Raw genomic sequence first — 23,239 nt, forward strand, 5'->3', positions numbered from 1 at the left:
TGGACCTGTTCCCGCCTCCCAGCACTTTGCTCAAGTTCATGTTCTACTTTTATGATGGCGAGGGGTGGAGGCGGGGTCTTCCTGCCCTCCTGTTGGGCCTTAGCTGGGAATCTGCAGTCTCACAGAGGCCTCTGGTTTGCGGCTGCCGGTACCTGCTCTTCCGGGGTTATCACTTTAAACATCCACATTTCTAAAAATGTGCCACTTAAAACTACTACTCAGTCTCTAGACGTGGCCTGGAATTGCAGAAAACTGGACCGAATGACTCATAAGGAAAAGACAAAATGCTTAGTGTCATTTGCTTTTCACAGCCCCCCCCCCCGGGTAGGATTCCTGCATGCTGATGGCTCCTGACTACATCCAAACTTCAGCCTGAGTAGCCTGCATCCGGTCTATACCCACATGCCCGGGGTCCCATCAGTCCCATTCGGTAAGGTCTGTCTGCACTAAAATCCCACCGTGAGCTCACAGAATTTTAGTGATGAACCTACGGTTCACATTAATCAGAAAGAACTTGTGGACGTCTGTCAGCTGCTCATCTCTTGCAGACAGGGGAACCTTAAGCTATGGCTCTTGCCTCTCTGGGAGCTTATAATCTATCGCTTTGGGTCAGGGAGCAATTAGAAGCTCGTCTACAGCAGGCCTCACGCGTCTGGTGCAAGCAAGCTGCCCCCGGAGGGGCTGGTGACAGGGCGCGGCCATAGAAGAAAGCTCAGTGCACCTCACCCCTCAGGCCTGCTGGAGACCTGGAACCAAGGTGGAGCTGTAGTGGCCACACCGCACCCCCCCACCCCAGCCCAGCCCAGCCACTCACGGGGCTGCCACAAGGCCTAGGGGATGGAATGCAGGGGCCGTGGCCAACAGGGTGTCCACCTCGGCCTGTGTACTGAGTCAGAACCTCCCCGCTGCCCAGATCCCAAAGCCCAGCCAGGGCCAGCTCCGGGGAAAAGATGACCCCGGGGCTGGGCCTTGCAGGACGGGGCGGCAGGAAGGAGAACATCACCAACGGGAGGGTGGGGGAGGGCAGACAAGTCACAGATACTTGAACTGGTTGGCCTCAGAGATATTCATTGCCCATCTGCACATCTGCAGGCTCTTCCATCTGTCGAATAGCTCCGACTGCTTCACCCTTTGGGAGTAGAGACAGAAGAGAACGTGAAAGGGCCAGGCTGGGCAGAGCGTCGGCATTCGTGATCACCCCTTCCTGCTCCCCATGTGCCCAATCCTGGTGCGGTCCTTTACGCTAACTGTGGTTTCTTATTTTTGGTGTCCTCGATGCTCGGGCACCCAGGGTCTTGCTCACTCCTAGGGGGAGTGAACCGCTCTCCTGCAAGCCTGCCTTCCACATGCAAACCAGCCTGTCCTGAGCCCAAAGCCTCACGGCCTCCTTTATCAACAGAGCCACCAGCCTTAAGGGAACCCAAGGGCTCTCTGAGTTACAGGCACGATCCCATTTCTGTCTGCCCATGTGCATATCTTGGGGAGAATCTGAAGCTTTCACCGGCTTCCCGTAGAGGTCCTTGATTCCAAAACCAGGACAAACACTCACTTAACTGTAAAGTAAAAACCAGTTTCATTCTGCAGAGCTGGGTCCCCTGCGTTTAAATGGAGGGGAAAGGGTTGTTCCCAAACGGGGCAAGCCTCACCCACAGAAGGAACACATACATGACTGGTACGGGGAGGGGTGACAGGGGAGCGGTGAGTACAGGAGAAATACAGAATAGCGACAAAGTATGTGGATTTAGCACTCAGAAGAGGAGCTGGGCCTCAGACAGACTTCATATTCCCCCGAACTGTGGGACCTCGGGCAGGTTATTCAACCTCTCTGAGTCTCATCTATATAATGGGCATAATAATAGATTATCACTCACTGTCCCAGATCTGTGAAAAGTATTAAATAAGGTGATGCAATAAAGGCCTAAGCATAGGAAGTGCACACGGAAAGTACCTGGTAGTTGTAAGCTATTGTTATGGTTAAACTGCACTGCCTGGGCTCTGCTCGCTCACAGCCCCCTGGACTTTTCCCCTTTTGTGAAACCCATAACCCATCCCTACTCACTCCTGATCTTTCCCACAAGATAGTAAGTAACGGGAGGGGCAGGGGATCACGCCTGAGTTCACACCATAAATCCAGGGCTAAGGCACACGGCCGGCGTGTGGTTAAATATGTGTTGAGCGTATTAATAAACTGGTGAGTGAACCAAGAAGTCTGAGTTCCAAGAGAGTCTATAATTATTTATTGAACTCTTCTCTGTAGCGGGAACTGGGGATACAGCAGTGAACAAAACAACTCTCTGCTTCCACGGAGCTTAAATAGCAGTAAGGAGGCAAGTGGAAAACAGGTACATATGCATATGACAACAAAAACACAAGCGATGAAAGCAAAAATAGACAAGTGGGACTACGTCCAACTAAAAAAGCTTCTGGACAGCGAAGGACCACAACAGAGTACAAAGTCAACACAGAGAACAGAAGAAACTATTTGCAGGCCATTTATCTGATGAGGGGTTAATATCCAAAACACATAAGGAACTCTTACAACTCAATAGCAAAAGGCTAAATAACCTGATTTTATTTATTTATTTTTCAATGTGTATTTATTTTCAGGGAGAGTGCATGAGCAGGAGAGGGGCAGAGGGAGAGAGAGAGAGAGAGGGAGAGAGAGAGAATCCCAAGAAGCCTCCACGCTCAGCGCAGAGCCCAATGCAGGGTTCAATCCCATGACCGTGAGACCATGACCTGAGCCAAAGTCAAGAGTCAGACGCTTGGGGCGCCTGGGTGGCTCAGACGGTTAAGCGGCCGACTTTGGCTCAGGTCATGATCTCGCGGTCCGTGAGTTCAGGCCCCGTGTCGGGCTCTGTGCTGACAGCTCAGAGCCTGGAGCCTGTTTCAGATTCTGTGTCTCCCTCTCTCTGACCCTCCCTCATTCATGCCCTGTCTCTCTCTGTCTCAAAAATAAATAAACGATAAAAAAAAAATTAAAAAAAAAAAGTCAGACACTTGGGGCGCCTGGGTGGCTCAGTCAGTTGAGTGTCCGACTTTGGCTCAGGTCATGGTCTCACGATTCGTGGGTTCGAGCCCCACTTCAGGTTCTGTGCTAACAGCTAGGAGCCTGGAGCCTGCTTCAGATTCTGTGTCTCCCTCTCTCTCTCGCGCACTCTCTCTCCCCATTCGCACCCTGTCTCTCAAAAATGAATAAATGTTAAAAAAAAAAAAATTAAAAACAAAAAAGAGTCAGACGCTTAACTGACTGAGCCACCCAGGCACCTCCAAATAACCTGATTTTAAAATGGGCATAAGATGGGGTGCCTGGCTGGCTCAGTTGGTTAAGCATCCAACTTCAACTCAGGTCATGATCTCACGGTTCATGGGTTCGAGCCCTGCATCAGGCTCTGTGCTAACAGCTCAGAGCCTGGAGCCTGCTTGAGATTCTGTATCTCTCTCTCTCTCTCTCTCTCTCTCTCTCTCTCTGCCCCTCCCCCACTCATGCTCTGTTTCTCTCTGCCTCAAAAATAAATAAAACATTAAAAAACAATTTTTAATGGGCACAAGAATTGAAAAGACATTTCTCCGAAGAAAACATACAAATGGCCAACAGACATATGAAAAGGTGCTCAACATCACTAAATATCAGGGAAATGAAAATCAAAACTGCAATGAGATATCATCTCATACCTGTTAGGATGGCTAATATCAAAAAAACAAAAGGGGCGTCTGGGTGGCTCAGTTGGTTAAGCGTCTGACTTCGGCTCAAGTCACGATCTTGCGATTCGTGAGTTCGAGCCCCGCATCAGGCTCCTTCTTGCTGTTAGCCCAGAGCCTGCTTCAGATCCTCTGTCTCCCTCTCTCTCTCTGCCCCTCCCTGGCTCACACACACCCTCGCACCTGCTCTCGCTCTCTCTCTCTCAAAAATAAATGAACATGTTTTAAAAAAAAAACCAAAAAAATAAAAACAAAAGATTGCAAGTGTTGGCGAGGATGTGGAGAAGGAGCCCTCGCACAGCGTTGGTGGGAAGGTAACACGGTGCAGACAGCACGGCAAATGATACGGAGGTGCCTCGAAAAATTACAAAAAGAACAACCACGTGATCCAGCAGTCCCACTTCTGGGTATATATCCAAAGGAATGGCCATCAGGATCTAAAAGAGCGACGTACGGTCCCATGTCCACTGCAGCCTTAGTCAACGTAACCAAGACAAACAATCTAAATGTCCACTGACGAGTGACCAGATAAAGGACACGTGTTATAGACGTACAATGGGATACCACTCAGCCTTTTACAAGAAGGGAATCTGTCACATGTGACAAGTTGGATGAATCTGGAGGACGTTATGCTAAGTGAAAGAAGCCCGTCACAGAGGATATATACAGCATGATTCTGCTCATGATGTATCTAAAATAGTCAATCTCATGGAAACAGAGAAGAGAACGGTGGTTGCCAGGGACTTTGGGAAGGGGACATGGTGAGCTGCTTGCTGTTCGATGTATATAAAGTTTCAGTTATTTAAGATGCCTAAGTTCTAGAGATCTGCTGTACAGCTTAGTGCCTACATTTAACAACACCGTATTAAACACTTAAGCATTTGTTGACAGGGTAGATCTCATGTGAAGTGTTCTTTCGCCCATTAAGAAAAAGAAAACAGCTAATAGAGCCATGAAGAAAAATGAAGCAAGGCCAAGGAACCAACAAGGGACTGCTTCAGAAGGGTTGGTCAGGGAAGCCTTCCCCGAAGAGGCGAACTTTGCACACAGAACTGAAATGATCAGGAGTGAGCCATGCAAATTATCTGGGGGAAGGAGTATTCCAGGCAAAGAGAAAAGTGAGTGCAAAGGCACTAGGCTGGGAACTTACTTGGTAGCTTTAAGGAGCTGGAAGGAACCCAGCCTTCCATCCTGATGCCTTCCTTCTGGCTTTTCCAAAGCTCCCACAGCAACCGTCACATCTCAGGCTAATGTGACATCAGACGAGGGTGCCATTACACAGCCCCACCCTGGCTCACCCACTGCTTCCCTCCCCTGCACCCTGCAACCTCCAGGCCCTTAGAGCAGTGCCCTACGTGGCCAATGTTCCAAACACCTTCTAGAAACACAGCCCTGGCAAGACTGAGGCCAGGGTCCCAGTTCCAACTGTTACCAGTGTCTGGGCCCCATTCTATGTGCCTCCAATGCCTGTCACACGCTGGACCAAGCCTGGGGCCTGAACACCCAACCTTGAATCCTGGCTCTGCCCCAACTTGCACTGTGACCTGACACAAGTCATTAATCTCTCTGAGATTCAGGTGCTTTATCTGTAAGACAGATACAGTGATCTCTGCCCTGCTAACCTCAAGGGTTGTCAGAAAGATCAAATGAGATAATATGCATAACAATATTTTATAAACTGCTTTACCAAAGCAGAGATCATCTTGACTTTAAAGATGAGGGGTTGATCACAGGCTCTTATCTCCTTTCTCCCAAGATACCACTAATATTCCAGATGAATAGAATGACCGGGATGGGGGGAGTCCAATGGAAGAGAGATTTGACAAGTGTGTAGAAGGAGGAGGGGGGACATTAGGAGGGGTGACACAGCCCAGAGACAGAGTCCAACCTCATGGGATATTTTAAAGAGGGGTGGAGGGTGGGGAAGGGGCATGGTGCTGAAATGAGCATCATTTGTAAGTCTGTATCTGGAACCATCGAACCCACCCCCAGAGCAGCCAAATATTTAGTGTCCGGCAAAGGGAGGGGAGGGATTGAACCAGACTGTCAGTCAGTCCCTAAACAAAAGACCAAAAGCGGTCACTCCCAGGGAAAAGATCTGGACATTCTAGCAGCAAAAGGAGCAGCCTCTCCGACAGTGACTCTTTTATTATTTAATTTTTTTAAGTTTATTTATTTTGAGAGAGAGAAAGAGAGAGCAGTGGAAGAGCAGAGAGAGAGAGAGAGAGTCCCAAGCAGGTTCTGTGCTGTCAAAGCAGAGCCTGCCGCAGGGCTCGATCCCACGAACCATGAGATCATGACCTGAGCCAAAATCAAGAGTGGGACGCGTTCAAACGGAGACTGAGCCACCCAGGCGCCCCTCCAACAACAATTCTTAAGGAAAGTTTCTATCAGCTTTTTATTGTTCTAAATTTAAATATGGATAACCTATAATTATTGTTCTAAATTTAAATATGGATAACCTAGAATCACCTGGTCAACTGGATGGAAACAGAAGACAAACCATTAGTTAAAATATTCAAAGAGGGGGCACCTGGGTGGCTCAGTCTGTTGAGCATCCAACTCTTGATTTCAGCTCAGATCATGATCCCAGGGTCATGGGATCAAGCCCCATGGCAGGCTCCATATTGAGCATGGAGGCTGCTGGACTTTCTCTTTCTCTCTCTCTCTCTCTCTCTCTCTCTCCACCCCCTACCCCCTCTGTGACTCTCCCCCTCCCTTAAAAAAATATACAAAGAGAAAAATGCTGGAGGAACAAAACACAACTTTAAAATATTCTACTTAGTGTCTCCAGAGACAGTCTAGAAGACACGGCATCCTTAAAGACAGGAATAGACTGCACTCAGAACAAAGAAGGAGCTCTTGGGGGGACAAGTTTGCTCAAAGAGCTGGAAGATGAAGTCAAGGACTCGTCTCAGAAAGTGGAAACAATGGGCAGGGACAGAAAAGCTGAGATCAAATGAGCGATGCAGAAGGTCCACTGTACAACTCTTAGAGGGACTAGAAAAAAAAGGGAGTAGAGAAGAATAGAGAGAAGGAAATATTTTTAAAAATCCAAAAGAACATTTAAGAGTTTGGACATGAGCCCCAAATTAAGAGGTCCCCACAGGTGTCTATCCCGAAGGACACCACTGGGACATTTCAGAACCACAGGCTCCGGAAACACTCCAGAGGAAAGAAAACGGGTCACCTCCAAAGGAATGACTAGCAACACATTCCTCTAGCCCAGGATGCCCAAAGGTGATGGGGAGAGCCGTCGGCATTCTGCAGGAAAATGACTCGCCCCTAAAACACCAACCCCGTCCAACCAACAATCAGGTATAAAGGTAGAATTAGTTCATTGAGACACAGAACTCAAAGAACTCAAAACCCTTACCCCTGATGCATCATTTTTTGGCAAAATGAAACAAGCAGCAGCTATGGGTTCCAAGCAAAAGTGAATCCAACCCAAGGAGGCAGAGGAGGGAAGTTCCCAGGACAATCACGTGTGACCCACCAAGAGAGCAGCCCGTCCACGCTGGAGCAAGACGATGAAGGGAAAAGCTGAGGGGAAGGCCTGGTTGATGGGAGAGGCAGGCTAAAAGCCAAAATAGGGCATAAAAGAGACAAAGAGTTCAAGAGGGAAAAAATGACAAGAAGCTCCAGGAAAAAGGGGGAAGGGGAGCGTACAAGGAAGGAAGCAGAATCACTATTTTCTGATCTTGAAATTTTAGAGTCAACCTATCGAGAAAACCCCGAAACGACTCATTATGGGTACAAACCGAATGTAAATGTTATCAGCCTTGACCTTTTAAAGGTAAACCCGTGGGTGACTGGAGCCAGAGGCTGGAACCAAAATAAGGGGATAATTTTAATAGCCTCATCTCACAAAGTACAGGATCAAGAGACACTGCCAGTATTTGGTAGAACAAGAAACAGGTTCCTCGGGCAATCTATAGACAGAAGAACTAAAAATAGCAATATCTCTCAACCCAGAAGAGAGGGGAGGAGGCCGGGGGGGTGTAAAGGGGAGGTGTAAGGGGGCCGAATCCTCACCCACTGAGGCAGGAGGCGAGTGCACGCTGTGCAAACTTGGTAGGTCGGTGGGTCAAGAAATAACAGCAGGTGCGTATCACCGATAGGTGTGGAAGTAATTACAGGAAGAAACAGCCAAGAGTCAAAGGAGCAGGGTGGGTGGAAGAAGGTGTGCAGCAGGGACCTGGCCTTTTACTATCACCAGCTTTTGTATCCTACTTGATTTTCCATGAGGGTAATGACTAGGTGATAAGGGCCATCATCTCTGTTCTCCTTCTTCTTTCTCCCCCTTTTCTTGATGGCCTCCCGTCTCCACCCAGTTCTCGGGTATACACGTGCCCAATCCGCTCATTCATGTAACAAACACGTCCTAAGCCCGTGCAGGGTCACGCTCGCTCGGGGGACCCAGAGAGGTCTGGGCGCCAAAGGGCCTCTCAGCCCTTGGAAGAACCCTTGCTCCCAGCCTCCCTTCCCGGGTTCAGCGCAGGGTTGCCCGCCCCAGAAAGATGGAGGAGGAGTGGCATGAGAGGCCCCAGGGAGACGTCCCAGGTACCACCCCCATCTGGCTTAAAAATAAAGAACCTCTAAATAAATAAATAAATAAATAAATAAAATTAAAAACTAAACCAAACTAAAATAAAGAGACTCTAGAATGATCACATGCAAACAAATAACTTGTACAAGCCCTCGTGACAATGCATTTCATGATAAATGGCCATGGAGTAATTCCTCTTGCATCTGACATTGTCAGGGACCGAGGCCTTTTCCATGTGGGAATTTTCCGGCTGACTGGTTTCTACCAGCGTTCCGAGCAATTCTGGATCGGAATCATTCCCAGATGACTCACACCCCTCCCTGTCTCCTCAGAATGCCAGCTGACATTCTTATGCCGAAAGGGCCTCGCGGCCCATCCGTCCAGCCCCCTCCGTTCACAGATGGCGATTTAACCTTTCCCCAGTGACTCAGAGTCTCCACTGCGAGCACCGCTCAAGGCTCTGGGCCAGAGCACAGTAAAGCCCACGGGTGCCCTGGTGATGCCAGAACCATCCGAATCAGAGGCCGGCCTCTGGGCTCTCTGATTTCAGCCCTGGAGAGCCCACTGAGGCTCGCAGAGCCAGGCTGGCAGACAGCAGGCTCGCTGCTCCCAACCGTCCCACCAGCCTCACGCCGATGCCCCGCAAAGAGCCTCTGTCTTGCCTCTCCTCTCAGAGCCCGGGGACCACAGGGGGGCCAGGGCCCTGGAAGAAATGGGGTAGTGCGAGGCCCAGGGGTCACCAGCTCGGACGGCTGCTCAGCTCAGGAGACCAGAGAGGGCGCCCGAGGGCAGGGATGAGAGCTCCAGCTAAACATGCGGAGCACCGAACTCGCATCCACGACAAGGGACAAAGGTTTGCACAGATCACGGAAGCGCGAGGTTCCTCCCTCCCACCCCACCATGTTTGTGGTGTAGGGCCTGGGTCATTTTGACTTCGGTCCCCGAATGGAAGCTGCAACAGAGACTGTTATGGGCTGAATCATCTCTCCCTCAAAACTCATATGTTGAAATCCTAACCCCTGAGACCTCAGAATGTGAGTCTTGGGAGACAAGGTCTTTACAGAGGTAGTTAAGCTAAAATGAGGTCATTAGGGTGGGCCCTAATCCAATATGACTGACGTCCTCATTAGAAGAGGAAATTAGGACACAGACAGGAGGGACAGGAGGAAGCCCGTGTGAAGACAGAGAAGGCGGCCATCTGCAAGGCAAGGAGAGAGGCCTCTTGAAGAAGCCGTCCCTGTCGGCACCCCGCTCTCAGACCTCTAGCCTCCAGAACTGTGGCGTATGAAGTTCCGTTGTTTAGGCCCCTGGCCTGTGGAACAGGAAGTTACGTAGAAGGATGACCAACTCACGGGTCTCTCAGATCTCTGAGTCTAGACCACGAAGTAACCATGAAGAGACTATCTGCGTTGTGTAATTTAAAAAGTAATTATTTGCCTTTGAAAACACTAAGGAGTGTTGTCAACAGGTGCGCTCTGGCTTTCCAGAATGACACGGTTAAGGGCCTGAGGTCTTTGAATTCTGGGAAAAGACAAAGGATCTCTGCTTAGGAGCTGATGAATTTGGCTCGCGCCTGAGGTCCCGGTGGCCACATTTGCCACTAAATCCCAAGTCCTCAACCAAGCACATCACATGCACCTGCACTGCCACTTGCTTGAAGCTTTCTCACGGGTTCCCCTGGCCCTCAGATGATGACAGAATCTGGATCCCAGACCACACTGCTAGGCCTCACAAGGTCGGGCCCCCATCTGCCCCTCCAGCCACATGGCTTCCGGGTCCCCCTCTCACACTGGCATTCAAGCTCCCCTTCGGAGCCTGGGACACAGCAGGCTTCCTCCTGGCACAGGGCCTTTGCACAGACTGGAACCTCAGTCTGGAACCTTCCTGGCCTACTTAATTCCTATTGCTCGTCCAATGGGAGCACCGGCATCCCTTCCTCAGAGAAGCTTTGCCTGACAACCCCCTCCCCACCCGAGCCCAGGTCAAGCTCCCTGCCATCCCCTTGTCTCTCTAGGGTAGTTATTAATGTCTGCTTCCCTGCCGGGCTGTGAGCTCCATGAGAGCGGAGACCACGATGCGTGCAGCCGAGGGCTGTGTGGTGTTGATGGGAGGCTGAGCTGCCTCACACGTTGACCTCTAGAGAGGGTTACGTAGACCCTTGGTTAGCACAGGGACCAGAAACAATGCAGTTAGTCCCAGCTGGATTTCTTGGAGCCTTCCTGCAGCTACTAAGCTTAAGGATTCTGAATGACAGCCCAGAAAAGCTGCCGCTGCTGGTGGTGGCTCCAAAAAGGAAAGAAGAGGGAGGGAGACACATTTATTTGTTTATCGAGCACCTCTGTGTGCTACTATGGATGTGGGCTCTCTGCTCTCACATGTTATTTCATCTAGTCTTTATGGAAACCCTTCAAAGCTAAGTAATAGTGTCCCAATTTCTATAGGTAAGAAAAGGCTCAGAGAGGTTAAGTAATTTGTATAAAGATGCAGAGCTGATAAGATCCCAGGCCTGCCAGACCCCGGGGACCATGCTCTCACCTGATTTCCACACCACACGGAAATCATGTCAAATAGCTAAAGGAGCCGTGGCTCCTGCCCGTGGGCCACGGACAGTGGTCCCAGGGATCACAGCAGGGGCCCACGAGTCCACAAGAGGATCCAACACCACCTGACCTCGAATAAACCACATTCCTTCCACATCCAGCTAGAACCGCTTCCAAACACAGAGGAATTTTATTTGAAATTAAGTATCGTGGGGCACCTGGGTGGCTCAGTCGGTTAAGCGTCCGACTTCAGCTCAGGTCACGATCTCGGGGTCCGTGAGTTCGAGCCCCGCGTCGGGCTCTGGGCTGACAGCTCAGAGCCTGGAGCCTGCTCCCGATTCTGTGTCTCCCTCTCTCTCTGCCCCTCCCCCGTTCATGCTCTGTCTCTGTCTGTCCCAAAAATAAATAAACGTTAAAAAAAAAAATTAAGAAATTAAGTATCGTGATTCACACAACAAAGTCCCTCTCAGGGGGGACGACGGACTCATGGTGGTCCCGTGTGGGAGAGAAGGAGGGGGGTGAGCACACACGCTGAAATGTTCCGCACAGGATGCGCTTCCCCTCCCGTGGCTTATAAAAGAGCCATAGGCGCCGTATTGTTGAGCGCGAAGCAGAAAGTACAGTTCTTCCGCGATGTGTGCAAAACGAGAAAAAAGAAATAGATCCATGCGCGAGGCTGGTTTACGCAGACTCTCCCGGAAGACGCACAAGGACACGCTGGTCGCCTCTGACAAGAAATGGGGGGCTCTGAGCAGGGGAATCGTCACTGTGTACCTTTTTGGACTACTTGAATGTTGTATCACTCCAACACCGACATTTGGTAAGAAATGTAATCAATCAATATAAAATTTTTAAAAGGCAATAGCAAAGGGCAATGCTTAAAGCCTCCGCTCGGAGTACTGCATTTCAGGTGAGATGCTCCTGTGCCCTCTTCGGTTTCTGTACAAGAGGAACCCGGCGATGATATCACGGAGACTGGAAATCGAGACAGGGACTGAATCCCCAGAGTTCTGGGGACTTGCAAACCTGGCCTTTTTTTCATTAAATGCAATTATCCCTGCTCTCCAAATGCCAGAGGCCCTGGGGGGGAGGGGAAAGGAGGACCTAATTCTTGCTCTGCTGAGATCAGCCACCTTCCTGTCTCCTTCGGCCCGTGCCCCACCCTGCCCCCTGGTCCTGCCCCATCCCACGTGCACCGTCACCCACCACCCACCCCGGCCACACTCACATGGACAGCACCTTCACTTCCAAGATTTCGTGTCTCAGCTCCAGGCATCTTGTGGAGTTATACTCAAACGGGCCCTCGTAAAACTCAAAGTACCTGGGAACCAACAGGGACAGAGGTTACTATGCAGAGAAGCCGGCCAGACCTTTGGGGGACTGCGGGGTTCTCGTTGGGGGGTGGGGGTGGGGTGGGTCTATTACCCGGTCAAATACATACAGCACATCAATGCCACCCCAGCAGATGACCTAGTGGGAGGGGGCACCAGGACCTCGGGGGCCCTCTGGCTTGATCGCCGGGTGGCTGACTACTCAGAGCACCCCGCTCTCCTTTACGAGGCATGCCTTTACGCTATGCCTTTACGAGGCACGAACTCATCGTGGCAAATCATGGCATTCTGAAGCAGGCTGGGTTCCAAACTAGTGGCTGCAAAGGAGAAGGGAAGGGGGGGGACGCTCTGAGTACCGTGTCCTTCTCCAGCTTCCTGTGATCGGCCCCTGCCGGAGGCAGTGCTGGGAGTCTGGGCAGTGAGACCCAGACTTTCAACCGGTCCTGCCCTTTCCTGCCCCTTTCTCCTCCCCTTGGGCAAGTGCCACACGGGACAGCCTCAAACACGGCCAAGATCTTCTGCTTTTGCTACACTCATTAGCCCCCTTGACTCTCATGCTCACACCGTGACTGGGTGAGACTGACGTTTCTTTCTCTCCATTTGGCAGCTGAGAACACTGAGGCTAAACAGATAGAGTTCCAGGGCACACCAGCGGTAGGGCAGGGTCAGGCTCGGGCAGGGTCAGGCTCGAGCCAGGTCCCACCGCAGAGGGGCACACGCCCTTTCCAACACCGGCTGGCTGGCTCCCCCAGCCAGAGCCACCTCAGGATCCCTTCCGCAGCTCCACGCAGGATAACGCCAATTTCGGCCAGCGCCTGCCGAGCCCTTTCCTCGGGCCACACGCTTGCCCTGCGCTCCCTTTTCATCTTTAGAACCAGCCTACGAGGCAAGTGACCATCGCAAGCATCCCGAAGAAGCCCCAGGGGTTGACTCGCTGGCCCAGAGTGGTAGGTGGCAAAGCTGGGGCATGAACCGACACGTTGACTTGAGGCTGCTCTTGTCCACGCTCCACCGAGGACAGCTGGTGGCCCCTGAAAAGGGCCCTGTGGCCTCCCGCAGCCACCGGGTGAGGAGACCTTTAAAACACCCTCCTCGCACCTGAAGTTTCACCAGCCCAGGGCAGGAAGAGGGCCTGGGTGGGGGGAGGGTTCCTGCAGACGAAACACAGCAGTTCACTGCTGGGCTCGGCCAGAGGCAGGACGGGGCCTCTCCTTATGGCCTCTCTCTCTCTGGAGTGGCCTCTCTCTGGAGGTTGCTCAGAAGGGGTTGGGCAGGGGCAGGGGTGCCTGGGTGGCTCAGTGATCAAATCATGATCTCACAGTCTGTGAGTTCGAGCCCTGCGTCAGGCTCTGTGCTGACAGCTCAAAGCCTGGAGCGTGCTTCGGATTCTGTGTCTCCCTCTCTCTCTGCCCCTCCCCTGCTCATGCTCTGTCTCTCTCTCTGTCAAAAATAAATAATTTAATTTTTTTTTTCTTTTTTCTTTTTAAGAAAGGGCTGGGGCAGGGCCGCCTGGGTGGCTCAGTCAGTTAAGTGTCTGACTTCAGCTCAGGTCATGATCTCACGGTTTGTGAGCTCGAGCCCTGCATTGGGCTTTCTGCACTTAGCACAGAGCCTGCTTTGGATCCTCTGTCCCTGTCTCTCTCTGCCCCTCCCCACCCATCTCTCTCTCTCAAAAATAAATAAACATGGAAGGATGGAAGGAAGGAAGGAAGGAAGGAAGGAAGGAAAAGGAAGAAAGACAAAGAAAGAGAAAGGAAGAAAGGAAGAAAGCAAGAAAAAGGAAAGAGGAAGAAGAAAGAAAGAAAGAAAGAAAGAAAGAAAGAAAGAAAGAAAGAAGGAAGGAAGGGGCAGATTAGGCTGGGGGGTCCCAGAACAGCTCAACACCACAGAATCAAGAAACCTGTGGGTGAACAGCCTGAGACAGAAAGTTCTGGAGAATCAGAAGTGAGAGAGGTGTCCCAGGGCTGCTCCTGGGGGCCCTGTGGACCATGACCAACGATCGAAAATAAAGTCATTCTTCAGCATTCCCCAGAAAACTTCCCAACACGTGGTGGCCATTACTCTACATGTGTTCTCATGGATTTTACATGAACAAACTCATGGATGTGCTGCTTTAGACACAGAAAGGCATTTTACCCAATAAACTGGCTTCTTTTTAAAAATATTTGTATTTTAAATAACTTCTATATACAACAATATATTTAATACTTTAAAATATGTATTTTAAAATGTTTGCTCTTAATTTTCATATAATTTAATAGTTAAGTTTTAAAGTTATAGTTTTAACTAATTTTAAGTAATATTTTTAAATATTAAAACATTTATTTATTTTTTTAATGTTTATGTTTGAGAGACAGAGAGAGAGAAAGAGAGAGAGAGAGAGAGAGAGAGAGACAGAGGGTGAGGGGCAGAGAGAGAGGGAGACAGAATCCAAAGGAAGCTCCAAGCTCTGAACTGTCAGCACACAGCCCGACGCGGGACTTGAGCCACGTGAACTGTGAGATCATGACCTGAGCCAAAGTTGGACGCTTAACCGACTGAGCCACCCAGGCACCCCAGATATTAAAACATTTATAGAACAAATTGGCTCCTATTTGCAAAATGAAATTGGCTCCTTGTTCTCACGTCTTAAAAGAATTGAAGCAGCGTTAATAAGAACTAGGCACTGAGGATTCCCAAAATACTGCACTCCCCCTCCCCTTTTCTCTCTGTTTCCCTTATGTTTCGAAACTCCTTTCTCTGTCTTTCTCATCTGGCAAACCCATGTTGATCCTTCAGTACCCAGCTCAATGCCCCTACTTGTGTGAAGCCTTGTCTGACCCCTGGTCCTGGGGTCCCTTTGTTCTTAGTTAGAGGAAATAACATTGTATTATAATAGTCTGTTTATATATCCATTTCCCCCTTGCAAACTGTGTTGTGAATATCTCAAACACGGGGCCTCTGTCTTTGCTACCTCTGTACCTTTTGCGCTACAGGCCAGAAAGCTAAAACCTACATTTGCCAGACTCCCTTGCAGCTAGGGTTTGGATATAATCTAGGTTCAACCAATCAGAAGCATTTGCACGAGACTGACTCAGAGCTGGGTTAGAGGTGAACAATGACAAGGCTCCAGGCATTGTTTTGCGGGTGCAGAATGTGGCGGAAGGGCACAGGGCACGGCTCTTGGAAACTGCAGGCTTAGCAGCACCTTCTTGATTACATCAGGGGCAGCAGCTTTCACGGTGGCCCCGTTTCACGGTGCAGTTCGGGGAGGCTCAGCCTTCGGTCTTTCTTCAGCTTTCCCAAAGATTCCGAGCTAGCCGTGCCCTAAATAAATCCCTTTCTGCTTTCACTAGCTAAATGGGCTCTGTTATCTGCAATTAAGAACAAGGGGTCAGCATGAGGCCACCAGAAAAGCCTGCGACCTTGGCTGTAACTCACATCATTTTCCAGTCACACAACAGTGAGGTGTGGCATCTTACCACGGAGATCACGGTTTGCAACCAGAGCCAGGGCCACTAGGTCCTCTGGAATCCACTGGGTCACCTGAAGCCGTGGTCTCAGGCTGCTGCTAAGAAAAGCTCCAGATTCAAATGGTGCAGGGGTTATTTCGGGGGAGACTTAGCCCAGAGCTCTCAGGGGGTTGGGGGTCTTACAGACACATCGTGGACATGCCTCTAAACCCAGCTGTGTGACTTCGGTAAATCGCTTCCCCTCTCTGGGCCTCTTCTTTCTCCTCCTGAAAACAATCGGTTTAAACTAGGTGGTAGCCAAGGCCCCAGCCAGCACGACAATATGATCCCAAGTTTCCCTGTGTTTCCCACTCACTAACCAAGCCAGAGTGAGACACAGTTTGTGGATGAATGATCCACCGACACGAGGAAGAAGCTCGCGAAGATCAGCCAGCCCCTCCGCCGCCTCCATGAGGCCATCCCTGCCTTACCTCTGCCAGCCTCCACTCGGTCTCCTGCTCTCCTGAACCCCCAGCCTCACCCATCCAGGGAACCAGGCAGTGCCGTGACTCCAAATGGTCTCGCGCCTCGTGTCTGGTGACTATTAGGTGGACAGGCCTTCAGAACGGGGTCACGTTCTTTCTCTGCCCCGCCCCCCGCCCCCTGGCCCAAGCCACCCTAGGCCCATCGGTTTTGTGAGCCTTAGTTTCCTCATCTGTGAAATCCACACACGAGAAAGGGGCAGTGCACGTGTGACAGGGCTGAGGTAAGATAGCGATGAGAATTTCACGGAAAGCCCCGGCACAGTGGCTGGCACGCAGCAAGAGCCCAAGAAATGTTTGTTCCGTTCTTTCTCCTTTCTCCTGCCATCAAAGGACAGGAGTGGCCAGAGAGTCAGCGACTTGCTTCTGGACCTCAGCTGGCTGATGGCAGAGCTGAGTCAGGCACGACGAACCTCAGGAAGCTTCTCCGCCATCTGGACCGGCTGGCATCCTCCTTCCGCTGCTACGGGTAAACCTCTCCCCTGCCACCCTGCGCATAAAGCCCATGCCGTGTTCTGCCCGGACATGGGACTGTCCCTGATCACCCAACTCTGCGGCAGTCTCCGTGCAGAAGCTATGTGTTTCGGATGCTTTAACATCTGGGGCCTTGTTGACCCTGGGGCTAGCCAATCCCTCCAGACGGTAACCTCCCGTGAGCGCACGTTTCCTACGCAAACAACCCAATCCAGAGCTCATAACCCGCCACCACCACTCCTCTCACATTCAGGGCCTCTTTCCCCCTGCCCTTATCTCATCCCAGGACCAGGTACCACACAGCTAGGGACAGCCCTTAGGCCCCAGAGTCCACCAATCCCTGTGCCTCTGACTCAGCTGTTTCTTCCCCAGAAACCCCTGTGAAGGCTCTTGCCCACTTTCCCCTCTCACCCTCTCTGCCTCCTGACCAGCCCTGGTGGCCCCCTATGTGGCCTTTCCGGTGTGACGTGCCTCCTGTGTCTAGGGATCTGTGAGTATAAAGTCTTCCTCCGTCGTGGCATTGACTCCCACTTCCGTGGAGTCTTGCCATACGTGACGATACCGAGCCCCAGCTACCCTGAAAACACCCCACGTGGTGCCTCAGCCAAGTTGTCAAAAGCGCCCCACACCGGGGTCGACAGCCCCAGGTGTCCTGTCTGAAAACGGAGCCGATGGCCCTGTTCCTGTCTCCGTCCTACCCGGTTTTGAGCTGCGCTGCTTCGTCTCCGGCTCTAAAGCTAACACTCGAGGAAGCAAGATCATAACAACCACTGCCGAGAGCCCCCCCCCCTCCGGACTCCGCTTCTGACAGGACACCCAAAGACTGCGTTCTGGAAAAAGCACGGTAATCCCTGTCTGGCGGGGACGCAGACTTTGATGCGGACGTCACAAGTGATGCTTCCGTCTCCTTGTGTAATGACGTGGGAAGACGCTCCCAGGATGATGCTGAATGGGAAACACAAGCTACAGCACTGTGATCTCCCGAAAGAACGGTATATACATCTGTGAATGCACAGGCCGCAGGGAAGGGCCGTACCAAAGCACTGATGGGCGGCTTCTTTGAATAATGGGATTGTGAATGACTGTTAAAATCCTTTTCTGTACTTTTGTAAGTTTTCTGTAATGGGGTTGTGACTCTTTCGCTATTGGAAAGCACTAACAGATGCCCCTTTATTTAAGTCCTAGATCTCCCACGAAACAGTTCGAGCTTCCCGTCAAACTGCCAGAAGACTGAGAGAAGCAGTCTCTCCAACTTTCTGAACTCCACTGGCCTCTCAGGGTGAGTCAGTCACTGTCTCTTTGTCCAATTCTCGAAAGCCGATCTCTGCCCGGCGCAAAGGGAGGGGCCCCGGCATCACATTCGGCACCTCACGGGTATAAATAGTCACGGCCGCTCAGACCAGCTCATCTCAGATGCCACTTGGCTTCCGGCAGTCAAGTCCGGGGCGGGCGCCAAGCTGCCTCCATCCCGCCCCCTCCTCTGTGCCCTCAGGGACCACGGGGGGGGGGGGGGGGGGGGAGGGCCGGGCAGCCCAGGCTGCCCAGCCAGCAGGTGAGAAGACAAACTCAGAGGTGACCACGGCAGTCCTGCGTGTTAGTTTCCATCCTCCTACCCAGACGCGGGCTCTCCTACCCAGTTCTGCAGGCTGAGGAGGCCTCTTGTCAGCATGGCCGGGGGCCCTCACGCATCCCTGCCAGCCTTTGTCCATGAGCCTGCCCCTCATAGGGCCCTCCTGTTGGTCTGAACCCTCTCGGGAGCTTCATCAGGACCATGGGGTCTTTTTTTTTTTTTTTTCAAGCTTATTTATTTATTTTGAGAGAGAGTGAGAGAGCACAAGTAGGGACGGGGCAGAGAGAGAAACAGAGACAGAGAGAGAGAGAATCCCAAGCAGACTCTGCACCACCAGCACAGAGCCTGATGTGGGGCTCAAACTCACGAACCACGAGATCATGACCTAAGCCGAAGACGGATGCTTTACCGACTGAGCCACGCAGGCACCCTAGACTGTGGGGTCTTTCTTGGAGGTCCCAGAACTTGAGCCCCAGCAAGCACCTGGCTGGAACAAGATAAGATGCATGCATGCAGCTTTCTATCTAACACTGCCCCTCGTCCCCGGGTGCTGATGGTGTTCAAGAGGACAGGAGCCCAAGGAGGTCTCTATGTCCTTCAAGAGCCTCCACCAGCCCAGAGCAGGGAAGCGGCCCCAGCTCAGCAATCTGAACCCCTGCACTCTTCTCAAACCTGGTACAGAGTTTCAGAGGACCACAGAGTGGTTTATGTATTCCACACTGGGTAAGAATACAGTGAGGGTATGGCACCTCTGTGCACATTAGGAAAAAGTACCTCTTTCTCCAGACGAATTAAGCCACATGCCAGTCACATGATTTATCAAGTGAGAGTGAGCTGGATGTCAACCCTGCCTGACTCCTTGGCTGGGTATCTTTGTGCAGTGCCCATCCTGCACAACTGTATGTGGCAGTCTGAGACTGGACTCTTTAACTTTGTCTTGTTTAATTCTCCCGACAGCCCTACGAGGACAGGCATTGTTTCCCCATTTTTATACCCAAGATTCAGACTGTAAGTGGAAAAGCAACTTGCCCAAAGTCACTCAGCTCATAAATGGGGGTGCTGGAAAGGGGACCTCAGGCTTTTAGGAGCCCAGAACCTATGTTCTTCAGTGACTGCAGTGTACTCCCTCTCCCTGATTCTGACAAGCCACGGTTATGGGGGGGTGGGGGGGATTTCTCAGCGAGCAACCCCCTCCTCTTCAGTGAGCTCCGTGCTATTTCGGGGCCAGAACAGCTGCCATCTCGAGACAGCGCGCTACCCGTCAGAGCAAACGCACAGAAACCAGAGTCTGGAAACTGCAGGCTGACAATTCAGAGGACTGCGGCGTCTTCTCAAATAGGTGCAGAGAGAACCAAGAAGAGCTGGGCTGTCAACTGCAGGTCACAGCTGCCCAGAGGAGACACTCCTCCCTCCCCGGGTGGTAGAGAGACCTGACTCGGCCCCCTGGCTGGACGCTGGCTCTCCCTGGGCCACCATTTCCTCGTCCATCCGTGGGAATCTGCAGAGGGGGTTGAAGGATCAGAACGGAGAGCTAAGAAAGCCTGATGTTCTGAATACAACCCTCGATAGTCCCGTGATCCATCCGCTGTCGGCGCGAGCTTCCCTGGAGGGTCGTTCCTGGCATGCGGTGGGGGCTGGGGGGTCAGGGCCAAAAGCCTGTTGCCACTCCTCCTTTCCACCCCCCCACCCCCGCCCTGTGGGTCTGCAGGGCCCCACACCCAGTGTGCCGAGAGTCCACGCAAGAGAGCACGCGCGGGAGCCTTACTTTCTGCGCTGCACCAGGGAGCCCTGGAAACCTCCCCTCTAAAATCCGGCCCAATCACCCGGCATACCTCCACGTGTCTAAACGAGCATGGTCGGCCTTCCACCCGGACACCGCCCTACTGCCCCTCTGCGCCTCACCACCATGCCCCGGGGGCCCAAGCTAACCGCTGAGACCTACTGGCCTCCTCGTACTTCCCCTCCCCTCCCCACCCCAGCTGGCCACCTCTGCTCCCTTCCGGGTCCTTCTCTCCCTCCCGGCACCAGGGGCGTGAATCGGTCCTCTTTTCCCACTGGAGGGGTGTCTCTGTCGGGAACGCTCTTTCCTCACTGTGTCTTCCAGGCCTCTACCTGCTTGCACATCAGAGGCCAGCTTCCTGGAGGCCTTCTGTGTTCTGCCTCGAACATGCCTACAGCCCCCGGCACGCTCCCCAGCTCAGTCCTTAGTAAACTGGACTTTGTGCAACTCCCCTCGATGGATGGCTCTTCTCCTCTTTCACTCACCGAAGATTTACTCATCCATTGCTACACGCCAGGCAGTTTCAGGCCAGGATGCACTGACGACCAAGCCAGGTACAATCCCCACCCCACCCCCCTCCTGGACTTCCACGAGAGGAGACATATGAAATATTAATGCAACATAGTGCCAAGTAGCAATGAGCTCTATAAAAGTAAAACAGGATAGGGGGCTGGAGGGTCCCTGGAAGGCTGGTAGGAGGTCAAGGAAGGCCTCTCTGAACAAACAGAAATGGAGCCCTCAGCAGGAGTGCAGGAAGAGCATTGCAGACAGGGAAGGGCGAATAAACACAAACACCCCGAGGATGGAAAAAGCCAGCGGGCTGCAGGGACAGGGCAGTGGGGGCGGTGGGGTGGACAGGCAGAGGACATGAGGCCGGAGGGGCGAGCGGCACCGGGTCAGGCTGGGCCTGTGGGCCCCTCGACACAGCCAGGCGTTGAAGCAGAGGAATCGCACAGTCTGATGGAAAAGTTCCCTCTGGCCGCTGCAGGGAGGACGGACTGTAAAGCGACAGCAGACAGGGAGACGGGACTGTTGCCGCCTGAGAAGAGGGGGGATTGCACAGAGTGGCAGCTAAGACGTGGGAGAAGGCGACAGAGCAGGAAATGGGTTAAGGATAAGCTGATGACAAGATCTACGCAGTGACAAAGAAAGAGAGAAATCAACGGTAACTCCTAGGAGTTTCGCTTGGACAGCTGGTTGCATCACAGAGCCATTTCGAGAGGAGGGAACGATGAAGATAAACAGCGTGGGCGGAAGTCAGAAGCCCCTGGGCCACGGTAAGGCTGCTGGGACTCTCAGACATTCGGGAGGACATCGTAAGTAGGCAGTCAGCAGTCCAGTGCAGAGGCCAGGGTTAGAGATACATGTCCCAGAGTCAAGGCACAAAGGACGAAGTGAGATCTCAGAGGAGGGCAGAGCACAGAGGGGCACATGCAGTCAGCTCCGACATTCAGATGGTGGCAGGGGAGAAGGGGCCACGGAAGGAGACTGAGAAGGGAAGTCTGTGGGAACAAGGAAAACCCGGAACGCCCAATGCCACAGAAGTCAAGAGCAGAGAACATTTCCAGGACAGAAGGGTCGGCTCTGTCCAGAGCTAATGGAGGCCAAGGAAGAGGAGGATGGATGAGGTCCTGCTGCTCTAGCAACCAGACGGTCATCAGTGACCTTGACCGGCGCAGATTCAGGGGAGCCGGGAGGCAGACGCCCCACTGGCATGGCTTGAGGTGAGGACAGAAGTGGGAGGTGCTAGACACGGTCACCGCGGGAGTCTGCGTGACGAGCAGAGTGAGTGCCACGGGCTGAAGGTGTGTTTCCCCCCAAACTCACGTGCTGAAACCTAACCCCCCAATGTGATGGCATTAGGAGGCGGGGTCACTGGAGGGCCATTAGGTCATGAGGGCGCAGCTCTCACGCATGGGATCAGTGCCTTTATAAAAGGGACCCTAGAGAGCTCTCTCACCCTCTTCCCACCAGGCGAGGGCACGGCAAGAAGATGAAGGTGTGAAAGGCAGGGTGGGCTCGCATCTGACCCTGAACTGTGCTCTCCTCCTGATCTCGAACAACCAGCCTGCAGAACTGGGAGGGACAGTCAGTTGCGTGTGAGGGACCCGCCAGAGGAAGAAGGAAGAGACCCGAGTGCTCTGTAGGAGCCCCGGTGGAGGGTGAGGGGGGGAAGGTTTACATCTGTACAAGGAGGCCTGCGACGGGAGAACAGCCTCTGTGAGCCCCATCGCCCCATCACCCCCGCCCCAGCACAGTCTTTACGGCCATCAACCTAGCAGGTGCAGGCCTTGTGCATGGCTACGTGGAGTGCGAAACTGGGACGGCCTCGGGCGCCTTCCTATCCGGGAGCCCCCTAAACTGCTGATCACGGGTGCATGCTTGGTCCTCCAGCCTGACCCCACTCCCCTTTTACTTGCCATTCTGGGAGCAGACCTGGGGGAGGCCCTGGCAGGCACCTTTGATCATCTGATCTGGACACAAGGCCCAGAGAGAAAGTCCTCATACTCAGCCATGAGTCAGGATGAAGCTGGGGCCCGGATCTACCCAGAAGGTCCTCTCAGGGGACCCCACCACTAGTGCCTGAACAAGGTGACAGTTCAACGGATGAGGGAACTGGGGCACAGACCCATGCACCCAAGTGGTCATTTGCCCAGGAGACTCAATTCAGACTCAACCAAGGGCCACAAAGCTCGAGGGCCAGGGGGACTTTACCACACGGGACACCACCTCTTGATGAGTCCCAGGACGCCAACGACCTGGCCTCCACGGACAGCCTCCTGCCTGTTGGCCACCAGAGGTCCACGTCAGGTACGTGGGAGGCGATGCAGAAGCTGCACCATCTTTGTTTTGCTTTTCCAGCACCCAGCCCAGAACATTCTGCCAAACCTGATTCCCCAAATTCTTCCCAGCTGGATGGAGCCCGAGAGAACTCCGGCCCTCTTTTTATTTATTTTTTTGTCCTTTCTCACAGCCTTAACAATTGACCGGAAAGGCTGATGCTAAACCAGACTGCACTCACAAGTCAGGTGTGTAGGGCGCAGTGCACGAACATTCTTTCCCTCGGGCTAATCTTAAATTTTTTTTTTTTTTAACGTTTATTTATTTTTGAGACAGAGAGAGAGAGAGCATGAACAGGGGAGGGTCAGAGAAAGAGGGAGACACAGAATCTGAAACAGGCTCCGGGCTCTGAGCTGTCAGCACAGAGCCCAACGTGGGGCTCGAACCCACGGACCGCGAGATCATGACCTGAGCCGAAGTCAGATGCTTAACCGACTGAGCCATCCAGGCGCCCCTCCCTCGGGCTAATCTTGCCCCCA

General features: G+C 52.5%; 1 protein-coding gene across 3 annotated transcripts in view; it reads right to left on the minus strand.

Moving 5' to 3' along the window:
• Positions 1 to 23,239, minus strand: part of ST8SIA5 (ST8 alpha-N-acetyl-neuraminide alpha-2,8-sialyltransferase 5) — a 60,964-nt gene that overhangs the window by 14,708 nt on the left and 23,017 nt on the right. For all 3 annotated transcript variants that reach the window (XM_078435273.2, XM_078435274.2, XM_081790815.1), the window contains 2 exons: positions 12,020 to 12,112; positions 1,043 to 1,129 (listed from right to left, as the gene is read on the minus strand). In XM_078435273.2, coding sequence (XP_078291399.1) covers positions 1,043 to 1,129; positions 12,020 to 12,112 — 180 coding nt within the window. The remainder of the gene's footprint in view (positions 1 to 1,042; positions 1,130 to 12,019; positions 12,113 to 23,239) is intronic.

This window comes from Panthera onca, chromosome D3 (genome assembly GCF_046562875.1).
Source record: "Panthera onca isolate mPanOnc1 chromosome D3, mPanOnc1 haplotype 2, whole genome shotgun sequence".
Lineage (NCBI taxonomy): Eukaryota > Metazoa > Chordata > Mammalia > Carnivora > Felidae > Panthera > Panthera onca.